Source organism: Mustela lutreola, chromosome 6 (assembly GCF_030435805.1).
Source record: "Mustela lutreola isolate mMusLut2 chromosome 6, mMusLut2.pri, whole genome shotgun sequence".
NCBI lineage: Eukaryota > Metazoa > Chordata > Mammalia > Carnivora > Mustelidae > Mustela > Mustela lutreola.
In genome coordinates this window covers 158,619,892-158,641,862 of record NC_081295.1, presented here as the reverse complement: position 1 = coordinate 158,641,862, position 21,971 = coordinate 158,619,892, and the positions used below count along the sequence as shown (strand labels likewise).

General features: G+C 61.6%; 1 protein-coding gene across 3 annotated transcripts; it reads right to left on the bottom strand.

The window, feature by feature from the left end:
• Positions 1-490: 490 nt before the first annotated feature.
• Positions 491-21,722, bottom strand: LOC131834844 (tripartite motif-containing protein 26). Of its 3 annotated transcripts, none has more exons than XM_059179532.1 (8): positions 21,476-21,722; positions 10,170-10,656; positions 9,959-10,054; positions 9,109-9,339; positions 7,803-7,825; positions 7,309-7,424; positions 6,524-6,556; positions 491-6,146 (listed from the first exon to the last, which is right to left on the bottom strand). In XM_059179532.1, the coding sequence occupies exons 2-8, from the start codon at positions 10,605-10,607 to the stop codon at positions 5,461-5,463; spliced, it is 1,623 nt and encodes a 540-aa protein (XP_059035515.1). In that variant the 5' UTR covers positions 10,608-10,656; positions 21,476-21,722; the 3' UTR covers positions 491-5,460. The 3 variants fall into 3 exon arrangements, with proteins under 3 accessions (XP_059035515.1, XP_059035516.1, XP_059035517.1); XM_059179533.1 differs by lacking the exon at positions 21,476-21,722 and adding an exon at positions 20,632-20,763; XM_059179534.1 differs by lacking the exon at positions 21,476-21,722 and adding an exon at positions 20,665-20,732.
• Between the last annotated feature and the right edge of the window lie 249 nt (positions 21,723-21,971).

The window sequence follows — 21,971 nt, the reverse complement described above, 5'->3', positions numbered from 1 at the left end:
CAAGTTCCCCAGCATTAAAGTTAAGGACTTCTGATTACCAAGACACCAGAACAGAGTGAAGAGGTAAGTTACCAACTGGGGAAAGACACTGACAATACGTAGAACTGACAAAAGACTAGAATCCAGACACTACAAAAACTGCAGATCCAGACACAAGAAAACCTCGAAGAAAAATTCAGAGGACCAGAGCAGGCCCTACCCAGGGAGGAATCCCAGAGCCACTGTCCTCAGCAACCACGGGCCGGCGAATGACAGCGGCCGTGAGACGGATCGCCCGTCAGCCGGACCGGGAGGAGCTCCTCGGCCGCACCGTCTAGGAGGACAGAGGGACACTGTGACACTCTACGTCCTGTTGATCCAAGCATGCGTGTAAGACTTCATGGGTGGAGAGAAGGAAAACCAGGAGCAGAGAATCACAGGGATTAAGAAAACCCAACAAAGAAAAAAAAAAAAAAAGCACAGAAAAGAATGACAAATAGAAATCATAAAATAGGATCATAAAATTTTATTGGTTTCTCAATAATCACAATAAATGTAAACAGAGTAACTCCTATTTGCTGAAAGACCAGTTTCTAGACTGGAAAAAAAAATCCAGCTTTGCTGTTTACAAAACAAGCGATAAAACAATGACCCTGATGTTATTAAAAATAACATACTGGGCAGTGATAGTGAAGGGAAAGTCGATGTAACTGTATCAGTGTCAGAGAAGACCTATTTCAATGCAAGAAGTATTATTAGTATTATTAGGTGGAAAAACAGGGATAGTACATTTTGGTAAAAGGAACAATTTATCTGGAAACTATAACAATTCTAAGCTCTCATACATCTAACAATTTATGATCAGTTCCAAAAAGAACAGAACAGCAGATTTTAAAAGATTTTTCTTTCAGTCACTGATACTCAAAGACACAGAAAATGATTAGGATCTAGAATAATGGAGCCACAAAATAAGATTCTTCTAATAAAGATAGACCATATTTGAATAACAAAATATAATTCATCCAACGATTATACAAAGAACCCCGAACTTAAGGGTAAACATAGTCTTTTTAAAAAAGATTTTATCTAATTATTTGAGACAGAGAGTGAGCACAAGTGGGGAGAAGGGTCAGCGGGAGAAGCAGGTGCTCCGCTGAGCAGGGAGCCCGGTGTGGGGCTCCATCCCAGGACCCCGGGGATCAGGATCTGAGCCCCTGGGGGCCCCTGATTTTTCTCTGTCACACCCCTTGGGAGACTACCTGAGTCATCCCCGGCTTATCCCCCCCGTACTACAGTCAAGGGCCTGGAATTTCACGCCAACAGCTCAAGCCAGGTGTTGAGGGCCTCCTGCGGCCATTCCTGGAAACGCGCGGGTCTCAGGCCCGCCCCAGCTTGCAGCGGCAGCCTCACCCCTTCCTCGCCTTCTCTCCACACCCCCCCCACCCAGCCCAGAGCTGTTTTTCTACCAGCAGGGGTGACTGAGCCCAGCTTAGCGGAGGGACTGTTTACAAAGATGCGTGCGGGGGGTTCAGCAAACCGCCCGGGGGACGGTGAAGCACCCCTGGGGGCGAGGTGGGGAGTCCCAGGTCAGCACAGCTCCATGACCGCTCGGGCGGCCCCCACCCCCACCAGCTCTAGAGGGTCATCTGGGCCGCGCCGGGCCTCTTCCCAACTGGCTGCCGCTTGCGTCTCTGCCAGCTCCTCCTCGGCCTGTGGACAGACGCCGGAGCGCCCAGGGGTCAGCACGGCGCCCTTAGTGTCGATCTCCACACCTGCCCCAGGGCCTTAGCTGGCCCCTGTGTACTTCTGACTGCCAAGTCTCTGGCGTGGCCCCGACTCTGACAGCCCTTCACCCGGGAGAGCTCTCCATCCGGCTGCCGACAGACCTCTCCGAAGCAATGCCAGTGAGACCCAAGCCGGACTCCCCAAGCAGGCCCAGCTGTTGTGTGGCTGCCCTCGCCTGAATCCCAGACCTGAGGCCGTTGGCCTAATGGCATATCGCGTGTGCGCAGCCTCACATGCGCCCCTTCAAAAAGCAACCATAGTGTTTTAGGTCCATGATGCTTATTTTCCAACGTATGGTATGTTTGTATTTGCTGTGCTCAGTTTATTTATTTTTAAAGATTTGTTACTTTATTTGAGAGAGAGCGTGAGCGTGGGGAGGGGCAGAGGGAGAAGCAGATGCCCGCTGAGCGCGGAGCCCCCGTAGGGATGGGTCCCACGACTCCGGGGGTCACCACCTGAGCCGAGACCAAGAGTTCACTGCTCAGCCGCTGGGGCCCCCAGGCGCTCCTCACTGCTTAATACTTGTCTGTGCCTCTCGTGGGACGAGCTCCCTGAAGGAAGGGAGCACCCCACGAAGAACGGTGTCGGGGGTGTAGGAGGGGCAGCACGCGTGCCGTCTGAGCGGCTCCCTAGCCCCAGACCCGGCGGTGTGGTGCCCGCGGCCGGCATGGTCCGCCTGTGCCAACCCCTCCCCTGCTGCAGACATGCGGTGACCCCTCCCAGCCTGTCCCTGCCTGTCCCCCTGCCCGTGCGATCCTAGACAGCGGACACCGGCTCGGCACCCATCACCGTCCTCTTCCAGGTCTCTGCCCGCCGCCCTCCAGGTCCCGGCCTGGAAACGTCCTCGCCTACCCCGGCCTCTCGGAAAACCAGTGCAGGAGCCACACGAAGGCCAGAGACGGCAGAGAAAATGAAGGAGGTGCCAACTGTCAAGAAATAACTTGGCAAACAATGAATTTTGGAACACACACACACCAACAAAAATTAAATTAAATTAAATTAAAAAAAAAAAAAAAAAGGAAAAAACTTAGCAATGTTTCCCTGAACCGAAAGGCCCTGAACTTGCAGATACTCAACATCTCGAAACAGCAACTTACGCGCCCCATCAGGAAGCCACCGGCTTAGGAGAAGGAAGTCCGTGAAGAAGAGGAAAACACAGGATGAGAAACAGGAAAGCCCAGCCCACGGGGCTGTGCACAGACGGAGGGTGGCGGGAGGCGGGAGACGGGACAGAACACCGACCCTAGCAGCCGACGACCTGGCGCTGACGGAGGCGGACAACCAGTGAACACGCTGGGCTCCGGTTAGTAATGCGGACGTAGGGAATGAAGCCAAAGGGGAGAGAAAGGCCGTTCCTCCGTCCAGGAAGAGCAGGCTGTCCCCGCAGACCCATGTGCACAGGACTCGGTAAACTGCGCTCAGGCGTGGCCACCGGGCAGGACAGGTGTGCACCCCACGAGAAAGCCAGGTCCAGAGCTAGAGCCCCCGCTGCCGGGGGACGGAGGACAGTCCCACACCAACGCTGCATCGAGGAAATGCCCAGCACGGAGTGCCCTGGGGAGAGCAGGGGGCTGCTCTTTTCTCGCCCGTGATAAATGCTACGTGGATCTGACCACACGTGCAGGTGAAGGTCCCATAAATACTTAAAAATATGATTATAAAAAATAAAAATGTCCAAAAGAATCTAGATAAGTTCCATGTGGCACCTTTCTGTCCTCACGTGGTGGCATAATGTGCATGTTTTCAGGGTTTTGCTGTTGCATGCGGATACCTCGTCGTCTACGCTTTATTCTGGAAGTTTCACGCTCAGGAAACTCATCAAACCAGGATCTGCAAGCATTCCTGTATTGTTCAAATGCAAATGTCCCCTATTTAATAACCAGGAGCTTTTAATTATACAACGATCACCTTAAAGTTTTTCAGAAATTTCATTATGTAAAAATTCTTTCCAAGAAAGGATAAGCGGCATTTTGAGAATTCTGAAATCTTGCCATAAATAAAAGATTAGGAAGCATAATTTCAGGAAATGATTCACATCGATCAACAAAATAAATGTAAATTTTCAAGAATATGCTAGTGATTATTGTCTGGCAGGATTCGAATGCAGATTAACTGACCTCATTATATTAATATCGTGTCTTATTTCTAAATAGGGACACATTTTGCGTATCTGTATTTAGAAAGAAAAGCAAAAAGAACAAACGAAAAATATAAAGGGGGAAGAGTCATAAATGAGATCTTCCATTTCTGTGTTGAAGACGACAAGTAGAAAACCAGCAGAGAGCAGACAGGAGACGGCTGGGGGGCTGCGTGGGTCAGAGGGCACTGGGGGCGCCTCCTTCGGGTAGGGCACCGTGCATTTTCCTCGGAAAGATTCTGGGTGTGCCACAGAATGTCGCCGTGTCACGGGCCGTCCTGGGCTGTGCGGATGCTGGGTGAAGAGCACGGGGCTGGTGCGGCGGGACAGGGAGACGTGGGGGCTGTTGCCTGGGGCAGCGGCGTGTCCCAGGAGGGACCGCAGGCCACTGCCGTTCATGCAACCACTCTGGAGCCACACAAAGTTTATAATAAAGTAAATGAACCCAGTCTGCTCATTGCACAAGTCTTTATTGAGCACCTGCTGTGTGCCCAGCCCTGCGGGAGGTGCATGGGGGTACAAAACTAGAGGCAGAAATAGCAGGGACCTTGCCAGGTGATGTGGGGGCCGAGGTGCCGGGGCCTGGGACGCTGCTTCCAGGCCTGGGACGGGTGCACACACAGGCTGTGCGTGTCCGGCTGGAGCAGGAGCGTGCGAGCGCCACAAGGCCGCGGTCCAGCCCTCACCCTACACGAAGGCGAGCTCCGGGGACCCTGCTGGCGTCCTCTCCTCTCCCCACTGCCCCGTCGCAGGACAGAGGGGCCTGCAGAGTCATCCGGACTAAGTTTCCACTGTGCAGGGGGCACGGGCCGGGGCTTCCAAGGGAGGGCTGGCCTGGACGGGCGTCTGCCTGGTGACCTCAGATGACCCACCAAGAGCAGTGTTCCGGACTCCCGTCACCATCTCCCAAAGCCTCACCCTCAGGTCATTTACTGATCGCTGACCACACACAAGGCCTCAGAGCCACGTGCATCCAGATCCCTCCCCCAAGCAGCTCCGGGGGTCCTAGGTCAGACGTTCGACCCTGGTCTCAGAGCATCGAGGCGCCGGCTCCAGGCTGGGCGACTCCGCGGCACCTCGGAAGCTTGTTCAAACCGCCTGGAAACCGTGGTGGGCTTCTGCTCTGCTCGCGTGGGGGACGCTGCGTTGGGGGCAGGGAAGGCTGGCAGCGGAGAGGATGTGGGCAAGGGGGACGCCGGGCACAGCAGGCGGCCTCGGTGCGGTCACCTGTGCTCCCCCAGGGGACGCCAGCACGGCACGCCAGACTGGGCGACGGAAGGCTGTCTCGTCTCTGGTTCAACAGAGTGTGTGCAGAGCTGGGCCGAGGCCACAGAGGGCTCTCACGGACTCTGGGGTCAGACGTCCGCACAGGGACCCCCAGGGGCTGGGGGACGAGTCCGAAGGCGGCTGTGTGGACGGAGCGGCGGCGCTGAGCGAGCCTCGAGGGGCCAGAGCCACGGGGCGGTGGCGGGGAGTGCACCTGCTCCGGGTGCCGCGGCCAGACACCCCCCCTCCCCGTCACGGTCCTGGAATCCCCGAGAAGGGAAGCAGCGGTGGGCTCAGGGTCGCAGCAGGAGGCGAGTCCCAGGCCACTTGAGCCACAGGAACGGGACCAGGCGCCGTGTGAAGGTAGCGGTGAAGGTGTAGATGAGTTCTTGTGACTCCGCGTTGGTAAATGTCACAGTGCCGCCTTCATAATCCAGGGCGATGCCCACCCGCCGGGGCCGCAGGGCTGGGAAGAGCTCAGCCTCGGGGTCCGTGTTGGCCCAGATGCCCGCGGAGGAGAGGCGCAGCGCCCACACCCCGTCCTCCGGCCGCAGGGACAGGTCGCCCTTCCTCTTCACAGAGTCTCTGGCCACCCCCACCATGCAGCTTTCGAGGACCTCCTCCTCCTCCTCCGCCTCCGCCTCTTCCTCCCCTAACGACTCCTCGTCCTCATCTGTCTCCCAGTCCTCGTGCCCGTCGCCGTCGCCGTCGCCGGCCGCCTCTTCCTCCTCCTCCTCCTCGCCCTCCTCCTCCTCCTCGCCCTCCTCCTCCTCCTCGGACCAGCCCTCCCGGTCCACCTCCACTTCCCAGTACACCTTGCCCCAGGTGAAGCCCTTCGTGCCCAGCACCCCCGGCTCACAGTCGAACTGCTGGGGGTGCAGGTAAGCGCTCTGGTAGAGGCTGCTGTAGGTCACACACTTCCAGTCCTCCGACAGCTGCAGGTACCCGCTCGCCGACTGCGGGTCCAGCGTGACACTGACTGTGGGCACAACGGAACAGAAGTGCGGTCACTGGGGGCCCCGCAGGGCTGCCACAGCCTACAAGCAAGGGCTGTGCAGTGCACAACCTGACAGCAGGGCACAGAGGGAGCGCAATGCGGGGTCGGCAGCAGAGACGGCCTCGGAACAGAAGCCACGCGGTCAGGCGGAGGAGAACATGGTGCAGACGAGGGTCAGGCAGTCAAGCACGGACTTCTGTTGCAGACCAGAGGCCCGGCGCGGGGTACAGACTTGCTGCTGGGAAATCTCAGCCGCGTAAGAGAAAGGACTCCCTGGGGCAGCAGGGGACAGTCAAGAGTCTCTGTGCGGACGGAGTTCCTCATGGGAGGGGAACTGGGAATGGCCCTTGGACACTCACCTGTCTTATATTCCAAGTCTCTTAGCAGCTTCCCTGGGGAGGAGAAAAGGACAGGAATGACCCCCTCGCCCAGAAAAACTATGGGCCCGTTTTCTGCTCAGACAGGATTGATTTCCAGATGGGGCCTCCCTGCCTGACCTCCCAAGAAGAAAACAGAAAACAACCAGGAGACACAAGAGTGAGGCCAAAGATGACAGTAGGACGTGGCCCCTCCTCTCATGCAGAGCCCCAGCTCCAACGCCCACCCCAGCGCACCCCGGCCCCCAGCCAGGCCCGACACCCAGCCCAGCGCACCCCGGCCCCCAGCGCACCCCGACTCCCACCCCAGCGCACCCCGGCCCCCAGCCAGGCCCGACACACACCCCAGTGCACCCCGGCCCCCACCCCAGTGCACCGCGGCCCCCAGCGCACCCCGACCCCACCCCAGTGCACCCCGGCCCCCAGCCAGGCCCGACACCCACCCCAGTGCACCCCAGCGCACCCCGACCCCCACCCCAGCGCACTGCGGCCCCCAGCGCACCCCGGCCCCCACCCCAGAGCACCCCGACCCCCACCCCAGCGCACCCCGACCCCCACCCCAGCGCACCCTGGCCCCCAGCACACTCCGACCCCCACCCCAGCGCACCCCGGCCCCCACCCCAGCGCACCCCGTCCCCCAGCACACCCCGACCCCCACCCCAGCGCACCCCGACCCCCACCCCAGCGCACCCCGGCCCCACCCCAGCGCACCCCGGCCCCCACCCCAGCGCACCCCGGCCCCCACCCCAGCGCACCCCGACGCCCACCTTGGAACTCTCTCAGGCCTCGCTGCAGGGACTGCAGTTTCTCGGAGAACTCTCCCGTCTTCTTCTTAACCGCCCGAGCAACGGGCTTCCCGATCCAGAACTTCTTCCGCGGGTACCTGGGAAGGCGACAGGCGGACGCACCACTCAGCTCTCCTTGCGCTTCTCCCGTTCCCGTTCCCCCATGAAGCGGGAAGGAAAGGTACGACCGTCCCCCATCAGCGGAGAAACACGGGCACAGAAACACGGAGTGAACAGCCGCCAGCTGGGCCGGGACGTGAGCATCCGGAACACTCTGTCTGCGAGCATGTCTCTGCCCTCATGTCCGTCTCCTCTCAGACCCCGGCGGAGCCCTGGCTGCTTCAGAGAGCAAGTCTCCAGGTCCCAGCCCTGTTCCAGCTAACCCTAACCCTAACCGAGGTGGGACCCGTTTGTTCCAAGAGTCCCATGGAGGGGGCGTGGGGGGGCGGTGCCTCATGGAAAGGAAGCTCTATTACCTGTTCACGAAGTCCCTGGTGTCCTGGAGGGGAAGAAAGCACAAGCATCAGCCCAGTGGCCTCAGACCCCACTCACAGAGGTGCCACAGCGCTGGGAGCCAGGGGTGCACAGTGAATAGAAGGCTGTAGGCCCTTCCTCCCGCCCTGTGCCCTCGCCCCATGCTGGCACCTGTGCCCCGGGTGCGCCTTCCATCTGAGCGGCGTCGGAGGCTCCCCTGGCCCCTGCGGCTCCCTCGGGTGGAGCGGGAGGGGCTCCCGTCGGGATGTCAGCCCCCAGCAGCACCGCAGCCAGTCTCTCTCTGCCCCCCACACAACCGCACGTGATGGGGAACGGGGGGGCTGCCCCTCCCCGGGGGCAGAGAACGGGGCAGGAAGAGACCTAATCCCCGTCTGATGGAGGAATTTGTGGAAAATGCCAGAGACACATTTTAGACCAAACGAGGGACAAGAACAAGGGGCCCAGGAGTGGAGCTGGGGCCGGGCTCCTGACCTGCCTGGCCGCTGGGCCCGCGCGAGTTCTTCTCATACTGGGCACTGGGCCCGTGCGAGTTCTTCTCATACTGGGCCCTCACCCCCCGCCAGTCCCAATCCGCGAGCCAGAATGCTCAGGGAGAGGCAGCAGGCGGCTCCCCTGTGGGTCCTGGAGAGCCTGCCACGCTGTGTCTCCTGAGGCCGGGCTGCTGGCCAGGACAGCATCTTCCTGGAGGAGGTGGGGGGCTCCACTGCTGACCTGCCCAGCCACCACAGCCTCCTCCTGGCCCACAGGGGGAAGGTCCAGGGAGGCTCCAGGAGGAAGGCGGCACGGTGCTGTTTCCACTCTAGTTCAAGGCGCTCCCCCTTGGCATCAAAGCTGCCTCCTTCAGGAAGTGTGCCGGGGCACCCGGCCTGCTCTCCATCCCAAAGAAAACCTTGCTCATCTCCTCCAGACCTCCCTGGGAGAAGCCGCCCTCCCTCGGCCACCCCGGCAGCACGGGCTGCCCGTAGCTTCCCCTGCAGGGTGGATGGCCAGGGAGCCGTGGTGGTCGTGGCGAGGATGGACGGTGTGACGCAAACACTCCAGCTCTCCCTTCCTCTCCCACGGCACTTTCCAATCCCCTCCAACTGGTTTTTGGTACTTTGTCCTCTGAAGGGACACCATGCAGGTCACGTCCTCTTGGGCTCGTGTGACCACGGGAGGAGGCGGGGCAGGTGGGGGTGACTCTCCTGACATTTCAGTAGAGAAAGTCACAGCCTGAGAGGTGGCGGCTCTCCCAGGGTCCCATGTGGGCACGGGGGACAGAGACTGGCCGCCCCGGAGGCATCTCACCTGCAGGAGCTCTGCGGCCGGCTGCTGCGCCTTGGTCTCCAGCTCAGAGATGACCAGCGCCAGCCGGGCCAGCTCCGCGACACCCCTGCTCTTGTACTTCTCGCGGCCCTCCGTCAGCTCCTGCTGCAGCGCCTCCAGCTTCTCCAGCAGGTGCTGCTCCCGCTCCCGCAGGAACTCGTGCGCCTGCTTAAACTCGGCCATGACGTTCTGCCGCTGGTCCTGGATCTTCTTCTGCAGGGGTGTGGAGGGGAGACGGGTGACTGCCCTGCCCCAGGTTGGAGAGCCCCGGCGGCTTCTCCGGGGGGGCCGCATGAGGCTGGCTCGCACCCCTATCCGTGCACTGTGGGACTTCAGAGCACGGCTGGGCCAGCCTCCCGCCGACACAGACTCCCCTGCAGGAGATGCGGGGCCAGCCCTCGCACCCCATCTCTAATCAAACACGAAGTGCTGTCTCTGCTTCCCAAGTGTGGTAGCCCTGGCTGCAGGACTCAGCACACAGGGTCCCCAGGATGCCCCAGGCCTCCCCACTGTGCTCATCCTGCAGCCAGCACCCCCCTCCCAAAGCCCCTGGCTCCCCACCACCTCGGGAGTCCGGTCCCCCCATCTGTAACAGGAAGGGCTTTGCCGGGACCTCCTCGGTCCCCTGCGTACTCTGGCAGTCCCGACAGCTGCTGCCGGATGTGGCCCACGGCTGCAGCGAGTGCCACGTGTGCAGGAGCACCCGCGCACACCAGACGAGGAAGCCAGCCCGAAGCCCCCCAGCTCAGACCGTCAGGGCTCAGCCTCCACCACGCGGCCCCCCAGCTCCCTCCCACGTGGCCGCGGCCTCAGGCTCTCGCAGCCCACGCACCAGTGCAGTTAGGATATCAGCTTCTCCCTTGGCCTGGGAGCCCTGAATTTTGTCCCGGTCTCTCCTCAGGGTACTCAGGTGGTTCAGGATTTTCTCCTGCGGAAAGACAAGCCACGGGGATGGGCGCGCTGCGGCGGAGCCCCACTGCGGGCCACAAGCGTTCGGGGGGCAGTGCCCGGCCTCGCCCCTGGGCGGGGTGGAGCCGGCTTACCCTGTGGGGCTGGGCGGCCTTCTCCACCAGGACAGCCGTGTGTGGCCTGTGTTCCCGGGACTCGCGGCACATGACGCACAGCAGCTTGCCGTCGTCCTCACAGTAGTAATGCAGCTTCTCCCGGTGCCGCTCGCACAGCCTGGCGTCCGGCGGCTCCCGGGCCGCGTCCCCCGGCTGCCTGTCCTTGTCCACCTTCAGCCGCTCGATGTTCTCCACCAGGCTGGCCAGCTGCCACACCGGCCGGATGTTCTCCTTCTTGAACGGCTTCTTGCAGAGCGGGCAGACGGGGCGGCCCCCCGACGCCGGCCGCACGTCCGTGGTGCAGCTGCGGCAGAACACGTGGCCGCAGTCGATGGTCACGGGGTCCCGCAGGTAGTCGAGGCAGATGGAGCAGGTGACCTCCTCCTCCAGGCTGCGCAGCGGCGCCGACGTGGCCATGGTGCCCTTGGCTGGGAGGGGCCGCGCTGCGCCCACGAGGCTTCTCGTCCTGGGAGACAGACGCAGAGTCAGGAGCAGGCCCAGGGAGGGGCAGGGGCAGGGGTGGCGCGGCACAGAGCGGGTGCAGGGGTGCGGGGAGAGAGCACAGCGTGGCTGGCCCGACCGCGCCGCGGGGACCTGCTCTGAGGCACAGCTTATGACGGAGCGAGATCCGGGTTAGCAGGAGACGCGTCACCCACACACCTCCCGCGTCTACACTGCGTGGGGCAGAGCGCAAGCAGCCCCGGGGCTTGTGGGGGCGGGCACCGGAGCCCAGGAGATGCGGAGGCTCTTAGCCCAGACTCCAGAAGCTTGGAGAGTCAGGGACGTGCCCTGGGCTGCGCCGTGGCTTCGGTCTCGTGCCCTTTCCCTGCAGACGCCGTGTGCCGCCATACACGGCCTGGCCACCCCGCTGTAGGCAGGTGTGGCCCGTGGGGCCGCGCTCCCGGGAAACCAGCGTGGAGGGGACTCCCAGCGGGCAGTCACTGTGGCCTGTGGCTGGGGATCTGACCCTCGGAGGGAGCAGGGCAGTGGCGCAGACCGGACCTCAGCCCTGTGCACCCCCACGGACCTCCGTGCCTGCCGGCCCCAGCCCACGTCCTGTCCGAGGAGCTTCCACAGGGCTGGGCGGCCTCCTGCCCCGTCCTGTGTGACCACAGGAACCGCTCTTACATGCTCTGAGCCTCTCAGTCTGCCCATCATAAAATGCAGACTTTGGGCTTGCTGAGTAGGCTGAGTCCGAGAATCTGCAGGGGAACCAGGGAAGGGGAGCCTCCCACATCTAGCGAGAGCAGGCAGGGACAGAGCAGGGTGGACATGCACCGTGGCAGCAAGAGGGGACCTGCGTTCGAAGCCGCCACAGGGACGGGTGTTGCAGTCCCTGGTGGCAGGCGGCACTGGGACCCAAGGAGGGTAGCCAGCGGCTGTGGCGTGAGGGGAGTGCCTGGGGCCACGGGCGAGTCAGTGCTGCCGTGGATTCTGGGATCTGGACACGGTCAGCCCATCACCGAGAGCCCAGGGACCCTGCGCTCCCTTCCCTGCTGCAACACGAGGGAGCTGCAGAGGAACCCCAGCCAGAAATAAAACAGGAGACAGGGTCTGCTTCTGCATGGCAGACGCAGTCCGACAGCTGAGCCATACAAAGCGCAGGACGGTCCAGCCACGTGGGGTCACCACGCCTCGGACCAGACGCCCTGGCACAGATCTGGAGGGCTCCTGTGCGTGCAGAGCCTATGTGCAGGAACAAAGACCAGGCGGCGTCCAGGATGCTGGCTGGGGACGTCATCTGACCCGAGCCGTCAGGCCCGACACAAACAGGGCAGCGGTCGGCGCTGGGGATCCGTGGGCTGGGAGCCCTTCACCCAGTGACTGCCGAGTGGCTTGCAGCTGAAAAGCAGAGGCCGTGGGTCTCTGTCCCGGCTGCGGGGCCGGCAGGGTAACTGCTACGGACACTCGGCCCCAGCTCACTGTCCGCACGAGACCTGCCCTGTCCCATACAGCAGGTGCTCGCAGCCAGGCTCCATGCCAACCCCGCATCACCGCAATCCCACGGGCACGACGTACCAACCAGTCAGGCTACAGAAGCACGCGGCGCATCGGTGTAGCAGGCATGATGGCGCTCGCAGCACACCGCCCTGCAGCCCTCTTCATTATCAGAGGCTGGCCCGACCACGAGGGAGATCAGGGGACATGTCCCTGCTGCCGATGGCCCCCGTGGATGGCCTGCCATGGAACCTTGGTAATGCAGAAGTCCAGCGATCACCAAAGCCCTGCCCAAGCCCACAGCGCTCACAGGTGCACAACCCGGCATCTGCTTCCCCAAAGGGCATCACGGGGAGACAGGATATCCCCTTTGAAGTCATCCTGCCCAAACTGGCCTGATGGGACCTCACCGAGCCTTTGGGCATGCCTTCTGATTTACAGAAAACAGAAGCGACAGGGAGCTGAGCCCCAGCACATCCCGAGGAAACGGACACATCCAGAATACGGGACATTCCAGAGGACACTGGCCCAGCCATGTCGGGGGCGCTGGGGTGCTGTTGGCCACGTGTTGGATCTTGGTTTGGTCTCAGGTCGTGACCTCAGGGTGGTAAGATGGGGCGCGCGTCGGGCTCTACGTGGAGTGCAGAGTCTGCTGGTCTCCCTCTCGCTCTGGCCCTCCCCACTCAGTGCACTCTCGCCAATAAATAAATATATAAATCTTAAGAAAAAGTGAATGTCACAAAAAAAAAAAAAAAAAAAAAAAAAGAATTGTTCTTGACTTAAAAAGACCAAAAGAGGAAAAACAGCCAAAGGCAAACACCTTGACTAGATCCTGTTTTGTTTCCTGTTAAGAAGCCATTAAGATAGTTTTGGGACAACGAGAAAGAGGCTGACAGAAGGCCAGGCACTACGGGGCTGCTCCTAACTTCTGCTGGGGTTTACGGAAGGCGTGAGGGGGACATCCCAGGTGGGTGACACATGCCTCCACCTCCGGAGCTGGGGACAGCAGCTTTGCGCGGCTCAGCAGAACGACACACGGGAACCTTGTGAGCACAGGGCTACGGTTTTCTGTCGTCCTGAAAGGAAGGGTATGAGGCTGCGCAGGCAGTTAAGACGTTAAAGGTCGCCGGTGGCGATCAGGGTGCTGCCGCGGGCAGAGGCCCAGTGCTCCGTCTGCACAGAGCAGTGGCTTCCGGGGAGCTGAACAGGCGCTTGTGCACAGAACGGCCGGCGGCCAGCACTTCCCGCGTGGTCCCGCCACTCCAGTCCATGGACTGAGCCCACGGACGGAGCCCACGGCAGCTTCTGCTTGCACATTAAGGCTGAGGTCCCGCAAGGCAGGGCCGCGTGACCTGCACGCACTCAGACTGCCTCGGCTGCCATGCGCACGTCTCACGTTACTCAGCGCTCACGATGCTCTCCTGAGAACACAGAGGCTCGGTGAGGGCTGGCGGTGGCCCAGGGGCACAGCTTGGGGTGGGGGGCCTCATGGCAAGGCTGTCCCAGCCCGTGGGACACCAGGAAGCTCAGATGGGGCCGTGTGTGTGGACGCATTTCTCAAGCTGGACAGTGTGGGCTGGCCAGTGTAGACGCTAGACACAGGGGTTCCAGGGAGTCTGCTCCCCACCCCACATTCAGAGCCAGCAAAACACCGACCCCCAGTACCTCCCCTACATTCTGCCCTCTCTACCACTTCACGCTTCTGGAACATTCTATCTCTCAGGCTTCCAGAGCTGGGGGCGGCCGTCATGCCAAGCTCCATGCCTGGAGCTGGGGCAGACAGGAACCACAGAAAGCCAGAGCTGGAAAAAGCCTCCACAACGGCCACGCCTACCCAGACCCCTGTCCCCAGATGAGAATTCAGAAGCCTGGGGTCATCCATGGGGGCGCTTGTGGCAGAGGCCACGCATCCCCACTCCGGCGTGGCCAGTTCTTCCGTCCCTTCTAGAAGCCAGAGGCTGGGTGCGAACTGGAGGCAGGCAGAGCTGGAAACACCCCTCCCTGTCTGGGTGGGCGGTCCCTCCCCCCCTCCCCTCCTCACTGTTCTCTGACCTCAGAAAGGCCCCTCAGTCCACGGCGACAGGTGGGCCAGGTGGGCCAGGTGCAGGCAGCACACTGGAGGCTGCAGGACCCGGCACGACTCCTGCCGAAGAGAATGGCGGGGAGCCGCAAGATCCAGCGGAAGGAGGCTGCAGTCGGAGTCGCGCCTCACACGCCTCGCCCCACCCCTGCGCCGGCCCTGCAGCCGCAGAACTGGTCAGAGCTCCCGCCCTTGTTTCTTCACAGCTGCCAACTTCTGCTCTGGACCCGAACTCTCCTTCCGTCTTCCGTGGCTCCTGCTGCCCCGCACCAGTCCCCCCAGGATGCCCTGGGAAGCGCCCAGGAGACACCCAGCCCAGATGCAGTCTTCGCCGCTCGGAGGAGAGAGCAGATGGGCCGTGGTTTGCACCCTGGCCTCCAGGGCTGCTCCTCGTGCCCTCCCTCGGGGGTCTGACAGGAGCCCCGCCTTTCCCATCATCAGAGCACGTAGCTGAGGGCTCCATCCCTGTGGGAAACCCACCCGGGGCTCCTGGGGCCCCAGGTGAAGCCCCATTGCTTTTTTTTTTCCTTTTAGATTTTATTTATTTGACAGAGAGACAGCGAGAGAGGGAACCCAAGCAGGGGGAGCAGGAGAGGGAGGCGCAGGCTCCCCGCTGAGCAGGGAGCCCGATGCGGTGAAGCCCCATTTCAACGAGCAAACTCCCCTCGAAGTCAATGCCTGTGACACCTCTTCCAAACCTCGAGAGGACGGAATTCGGATTCCGGATGAGCGGCCACAGCGCGGCGGATGACATCACAGGGCCCCTCAGAGTCTACAGCCGTGGCTATGGGCCTGGCGCTGGGTGGCCTCAGGGGACACAGGCCCCTGGACAGTGCCTTCCTGAGGTCATGGGTGGGTGACGGTTCTCCTCAGGGCCGGGGTCAGCGTGCTCTGGATCCCCGGGGCCAGAATGAGATGCGCTCTGAACGGCGGGAACCGCTCCAGGGCTCAGCGGGGCATGGGACGGGCCTCAGGGTGCCAAGGAGGAGCTCTCGGGGGCAGAGCTCCTCCAAGAGTTCACAGATTTGTGCTGGAGACCTACTATGTGCTGGGCACTGGGGACACCACACAGGGCAAAATCCCTGCCCTCCCAGAGCCCCCAGCACACTGTCCTACGGCCGGGTGAGACTCTGGGGGTTGGGACTGGGGCTGATGGTGGGGGCCACAAACCCCGAGGATTTCCCAACAAACGTATGGCTCCCAAGGATTACTTATGGCTCCGGCCTCCGCTGCTCAGCGTGCCAGCCCCCAAGGCTGGCCTTCAGCTCTCCAAACACACCCCTCCCTGTGCTCAAACATCCCTGTGTCCGCATGGCCACCCCAGGGAAACCCCTCCAAGGCTCTCTGCGGCTCCAGGGGCAAAGTCACATCTCCCTCCAGCCTCTGCGACGCCCAGCCCTGGTCTGCAGGCTCATTTCCCGCTATTCCCCCCCAGACCTGACCCCATGGCCAAACCAAACCCCTCTCCAGGCCCCGGAAGGTGCCACGCTCCCCCTGCCCAAGCCTCCCTGCCGCATGAGCCATCCGAAAGGGCTGCCCCCTCACCCCCAGGGAGCCCCACTCCTGGCCCAGCCCACAGTATCTGCTGAAAGCCACCCCCCTCATCGGATCCTTCCTGAGGGACAAGCAGAGGCCACATGCTCTGCCCCCACACTGCCCTTGTGCACGTCTCGGCAGGGGTGAGGCCAGGCTCATCAGGACCCTCCGGTTTCTCGGCAGCTCTCCCTATCACGTGTGGACGCGGACGTGTCTGCCTTACCCGCAGGAGGCAGCCATCCTCCCCACCTGCCCCTCCCGTCTGACCGGAAGCTCCACGACGCGGCACAGACAGCCCCACTGCCCGGTGCCCCGAGCGACAAGAACAGCAGGCCTGGGAGATGCGGGGCAGGGGCGTGCGGGACCATGCCCGTCACTCCCTCCCGTCTACACCGCACCGTGCGTTCGTCAAGCACACTTTAGGCTCCCTGGTACAGACGTGATCGCAGTGCATTTGTCTGCAGGGGTGCGCAGAAACACCATGTTGTGCGGCTAACTCACGAGGACGGAGCTGCCTCTGTTCATTTTCACTGCTTTCCGACGTGACTCTACCTTGGAGATACTGGCGGCTCGGTCCCAGACCAGCACAACGGAGTGAATACTGCCACAGGGCCAGCCAGGAGCACACACAAAAGCTGTGTTTACGCTCTGTGGCAGTGCACAAAGTGCACAGTCGTGTCAGAGCTAAAGACAGACCTTGATTACGAAATGACTCATTCCAAGAACTGCTGTCACCTAAGCGTTAGTCACAGTAGCCCACGAGATCACAGTAACAACTACATTAACTATACTAACGACGCACAGTCTGAGAAATCGGAGATATCCTGAGACACACAGACACAGAGCCAGAAACGGCAGCTGCAAACTGGGTTCGACAGACGTGCCCGCTGCAGGGTCGCCACGAACCCCTGTCCGTAACATACACGGCGTCTGTGGCACGCACGAAGATGAAGTGTGCCTGCGGGCCCCTTCTCCCGGCTCCCTGACCGTTTCCTGTTTGGGACAATGGCAAACACCGTTCTGTGAAGGTCCGTACACGTGTCCTGGGACACACAAGCAAGCAGATGCATCCTTGACCCAGTCGGGCCACCCTGTTCCCACACTGACTGTAGCAGTGTGCGTTCCAAGTGGCAGGCCACGGGCGCTCATGCTGCCTCACGGCCTTGCCAGCGCCTGCCGCTGTGGGCATCGACGTGGGTGCGTCTCCAGGAGGGAAAGGGAATCCGCGGTGTGTGCATGTACGTGCTGAATGCTGAGGGAAGGGAGGGGACGCAGTGGGAAGGACAGGGCAGCTGGGGCAGAGCCCTGCAGCAGACGACAGCAGGACAGCAGGACGGCACCGTGCTCCCCACTCCCAGCAGTCGCCCTGCAGGCGCTTTACCTTCAGGGAGGGGTCTGCCCGGCTTCCACGCGCCCTTCCCTTGCTAACATTGCTCCCTTGGAGCAGGTTCTTCCCCCACAGCTCCCCCTCGGCTCACGGTGGAGCAAGGGAATGGGTCTATACCTGCCTGACCTCGGGGCTTGCTTCAGAGGCGAGGCTACGACTCGAGTCTGCCAGTCACAAGGAGTCCTTGCTGAGACGAGAACAATTTCGAGAGGCGACATCAGCACGGTTTGAAGCTACAAGAGCAGTTCTGCAAAGCAGAGGGCCAGCCCGTTGGAGAAGGAAGCCAACCCGGAGAGGAAGCAGAAGAAACCGGATCCTCAGGGCACCTCTTAAAACCCTCCTCGGGCTGCGTGCGCCTGGAGCTGGATCGACCCTTGACCTGTGCCACTGCTCGAGGCAGTAAATGGCCTTTCTGTTCAGCCCCGTGCACCCAGGAGTCACCTGACCCAAAAAGGGAATCCTGCCTGATACAGCACAGGACATTATTGAAGGTGACTGGGCTGAAATACACAAAGAATTTGTGCCCCCCCCCCCAAAATATCTGCCCCTTTCTCTACACAAAGATAGACACCCGGTGGCGGCTCCCCCTCACGCCCCACAGGTGGAATGCAACCAGCCAGGGCTTGCCAGATGCCCCAGCCGCTCTTGGCGCTCGGGCCCCATTCGCAGCTCCGGGGACACGATCAGAATCTTCTTCCGTCCTTGGCTGTTACTCTAACCAAAGCTGACAAGGAAGACTCCCCACTGAAACCCCGTTTTCACCCAGCGGCCACGACTCAGCTGTGCAGCCTGGGGCCCTGTTCTTGACCTTTGCACAGCTCCACAGGACCGGAAGAGGTGGGGGTGGGGGGGTACCTAGGCCATGTGCAGGCAGACCAAAGTCAGTGCGCGGCGAGCGCACGAGCGTTGTGTGCAGCCTAACGTCACGGCCGACATTACTACACACAGATGGAATCTGTGGGTCAGGCACCCTCTGTGCTGGTTTCCACAATCTGGCCATCAGGCAGGACAGGGCCAGCTTATCAGACGAGTTCTTTCAAGATCATCAGTGGAGCCTGGAACTCACCATCTGCAGGTTAGTGAGACGGAGATGCTCGACCACTCACTTCCTGGAGCGAGGAGGGATCTGAGAACTGGCAAGGGGGTACACTTCTCATCGAACGTAAGATACCCACACACTGCACTGCAGCCTCTCCGAAATGTGATCCGTAGCATATCCTAACTGAACTGGGGGGACGCGTTTTCCACGTGGAGCATGTATAACCCGACCGCCTCTTAGATCTGGTGCAGTGCAGCCCGCCTCCTACCAGGCGCCGTGAACACACCCCTCTCCTCTTGGCCCTCTCCCCCTTCCGTCCTAGCCGTGGCCAGCACTGCACCACAGGGCCCACACAGCCCCCACGATCTAACACAGCTCCTTCTCTAGGGCCTCCACTCCCCACGCCCTGTGCCTGCACATGGTCTCTGTCCCAGCACATCGTGGACGGCTGGAATCAGACACCACCCGTGTGAGGCCCCCATGCCCATCCCACCTTCCAGCTGAACGGCTCCCCCCACCCTGGGAGGCTCCCGCAGCTCTGCAAGTGCCACGGGTCATTACAGTACTACCAGCAGCTGACGCGGCTACCCACCTCCCCCGGCCAGAGGGTGAACCCAGGCACCATTCCTCGCCGGTCCCTATCCCCAGGACCTGGCACAGACGTGCTCCATGCCTCCAGAACCCCCACCCCCACCAGGCTTCCCTTGGCCCCTTCAGAATCTTGCTTCTGCAGAAGGCCCCCTCTGATTAGACGTTCTTGACCACAAACATTTCCCGGATCTCCCCCTGCCTCCCTCCACACACACTGTTTTGGGGAGAAGGTCAACGTTTCATGTGTACCGATCTGGTGAGCTGTACTTCCTCCTGGCTAACAGTCCAGTTAAGCCTTTGTTTTCCAAAGCCACTGTCTTTCCATTCTGATCCCGAGGCCCAAGTCTGGAGTCACCTCAAGAAACCTCAGTTCGGACCATGGACTTCCTCTGCGGCTCGTGATGCGTTCTGGGGTGGTCTGACACCAGCCTGTCCCTCCCTTGCAGGAAAGAGACGGCTAAGATATCACCTTCTCCTGGGCCTCCGCTTCCTGACTTACCTCTCAAGGAGGGGAAGAACAGTCTTGTCAAGTTCATCACACTGACGTTCATGGGACGCCCCCCAGTCAAAGTGCTTTCAACAGTAAAAAGCTCTATAAAACGACACGCTGGGAAGGCCACAGGAGCCAACTTGGAAGAGCCCCCAGGAACCAAAGCCACAACAACTGGAGCAACAAAATCAAGGATTGGATTATACCCGAAAGTACAAAATAAACACCCACGAGTCCGTGCTGGTGCTAATGGGTTGAAGAAGTTAATAAGGACAAGAGAGATGATTTGCCGTGCAAACAGTTCCAAACCCTGGGTGTAGCTACTTGTCCTCGAGGAGGAGAAGCGCACCGGCCCCTCCTCGGGTGTGGGCTGCACAGTCACTTCTTTGCAAAGAGTACAGTGTGAAATGGCGGGGCGGGGGGGGGGGGACGCGAGATACAGTAACTTGACAGCCGAGAAACCTGCTAAACACTTTCTCAGGTGATCACAACCAACATCAAGTCTTAAATCGTGTGGACAGTATGTACCCTTGACGCCAGGTCATCAACAGGGCAACCCACCTCAGTAGCCTTCCAATAAGCGAGAGCCGGGTCTCAGGAGAAAAACATCCAATTCCAGTAGATGGGCACCCTACACTCCACCAGCATTTCTCAAAACTGTCAAGATCACCCCACAGCCAAGCAGAGCCTCACCAGACATGACAACCAAATGCAACCTGGTAACGTGGCGGGATCACCCACAGAACAGGTGCTTAGGTGGACACGTGGTCAGTCGGGAGAAGGACAGACTTGGGTCAATAACAGATCGATACCGGTTCATTAACTGTAACAAATGCATCATGAGAACGTAAGATGTTAATCAAGGGAGGAAAGGTCTGGGATATGTGGGAACCCTACTATCTTTGCAATTTCTTTTATGAGCTTAGAGTTGTTCTAAACAAATCTATTCAGAAAAAAAAAATGCACGTTGGGGAAGAAAACCCATAAAGCCTGTTTGTTCAAAGAGCTGCTGCTTCTAAACTTGGGGGAGGCTCGGGCAGTGTCCCCGCACGATCTGCAGCAGGCATGACCGGATGCCATTCCCCCATCCTCGCGGTGGGGTCAGGATCCAGGGTGCAGAGGGAAGCCGGACCTTCCTCGAGAGCCAAGTGGGGACAGATAGTGAGGGAGGGCGCTCGCGGCCGGCGGAGGGAGTTCGTGCACGGCTCCGAGCACAGGGGCCCCACCTGCCTTACTGCACAACCTCCACCCCCCCGCCCCGCCCGGGGCCCCGGGCACCTGCTGGCGCTCGGGGCGCAGGCCGGCCCGGGCCCAGCGCGCGCGCCGCGGCAGATCGCCCCCCACCTCGCCCCCGACCCCGCGTCGGCTTCCCCGACTCACCGCACCGCCGCGCTCCCGGCCGCGAACACCGACCTGGGGGGCCTCCCGGCTCTCCCGCCGCGGCCGGTTCCGGGTCGCGTCCCCACCGCGCGGCCTCCGGGATCCGCCGAGCGCGGCTCCGAGATTTCTCCCCGGATCAGCGCCCGGATTGGCTCCTGCCTAACACCGCCTCCCAATGGGAGCGCGAGTCTCCTCTACGTCACCATCACCGGGCAAATCCGGGGGCCTCTGAAGGGGGCGGGGCGACGAGGGCCGGAGCGCACGGACCTGCGAGCGGGCGGAGCCGGGGTGCGCGGGAGCCGCAGCGGGGGTGGGGCGGGCAGGGCGCGCTCCCGGGGCGCTGGAGAGGGGCGCCGTGCCGAGGCCTAGCTGAGCCGGAACCCCAGCCCTCCCCCTGCGCGCGCTCCAGGCCGGAGCGGGGCTCCGCGGCCGAGCGGGTCTCGCCACAGGCCGGGCATTAACTGGGACTCCCTGCCCCCAACCTGGCCTAATTTTGCTTCCTGAACCCGGAAGGCCTTTACCAAGCACGTCCTTAAAGGGGGTTTTTTACAAAAATCAGCTCCCCTTTTCGAGGCGTCCGCGATGCGCGAGGAGCTTTACCCAAAACACCTTTCCGTAGGGCAGCACGACTGTCCCCACTGCACAGAAGGGACAAGCGAGGCTCCAGGCGCTAGCGGCCCGGACCCGCTCGGTGCAGCTGTCTCCCTCCCGGTGGCTGGGTCCGGGGTGCCCCGAGCCCTCGCGGCGGTGGGGGGGCTTTCCTGGGGCTCCGGCGCATCCCCCGCACCCCCGGGCTGCGCGGGGTCGGGGCGGCGGGGAAAGGGTCACCGCGCCAGCCACCTACCTGCTCCCGCCCGGAAGGGTGGTCGCGAGGTCCCGGAGTGGGCGCGGGTCGGCCGTCTCGCGGGGGCAAAGAGGGTGGCTCTCAGGGTCCCAAACCCTAGAACCTGCCCGGGACCCGCCCCTCGCGCGGGGTGGGGCAGGAGTTTGAGGCGAAAGCACCGGCTTTCTAGGGTGGCGGTGTGGCGGGTGCCTGTTCCGACCTACGCGCCCTCGGTCTCCGCCCCCGCGCCGGGCCGTCCTCTCGCTCTCGGTCTCCTCCCGGGCGAGGGGTGTGGCCCGCCCCTCCCGGGCGGGACCGGGGCGCGCGGGCGCTGGCTGCGGTCAGAGCGCCGGCTCCGCTGGGCGCTGCCCGGACGACGGCGGCTGGTTTCGGCCACGGATCTGCCCCCGCGCGTCCCTGGGACCCGCAGCCCCACTCAGAGGCCGTTCGGGGATCGCCCCGCCGGAGAGGCCCGGTGCCCTGCTTGCGACAGTCGGTCTCTTCCCCGCACACTTGC

Bases quoted from the DNA above. Each gene is read 5' to 3' on its own strand.
- LOC131834844 (XM_059179532.1), bottom strand. From the start codon at position 10,607: ATGGCCACGTCGGCGCCGCTGCGCAGCCTGGAGGAGGAGGTCACCTGC. The intron at 6,557-7,308 runs GTGGGCGTCGGG...TCTCCTCCCCAG, and splicing joins AGGCCTGAGAGAGTTCCAAG to GGAAGCTGCTAAGAGACTTG. The intron at 6,147-6,523 runs GTGAGTGTCCAA...TTGTGCCCACAG, and splicing joins AGACTTGGAATATAAGACAG to TCAGTGTCACGCTGGACCCG.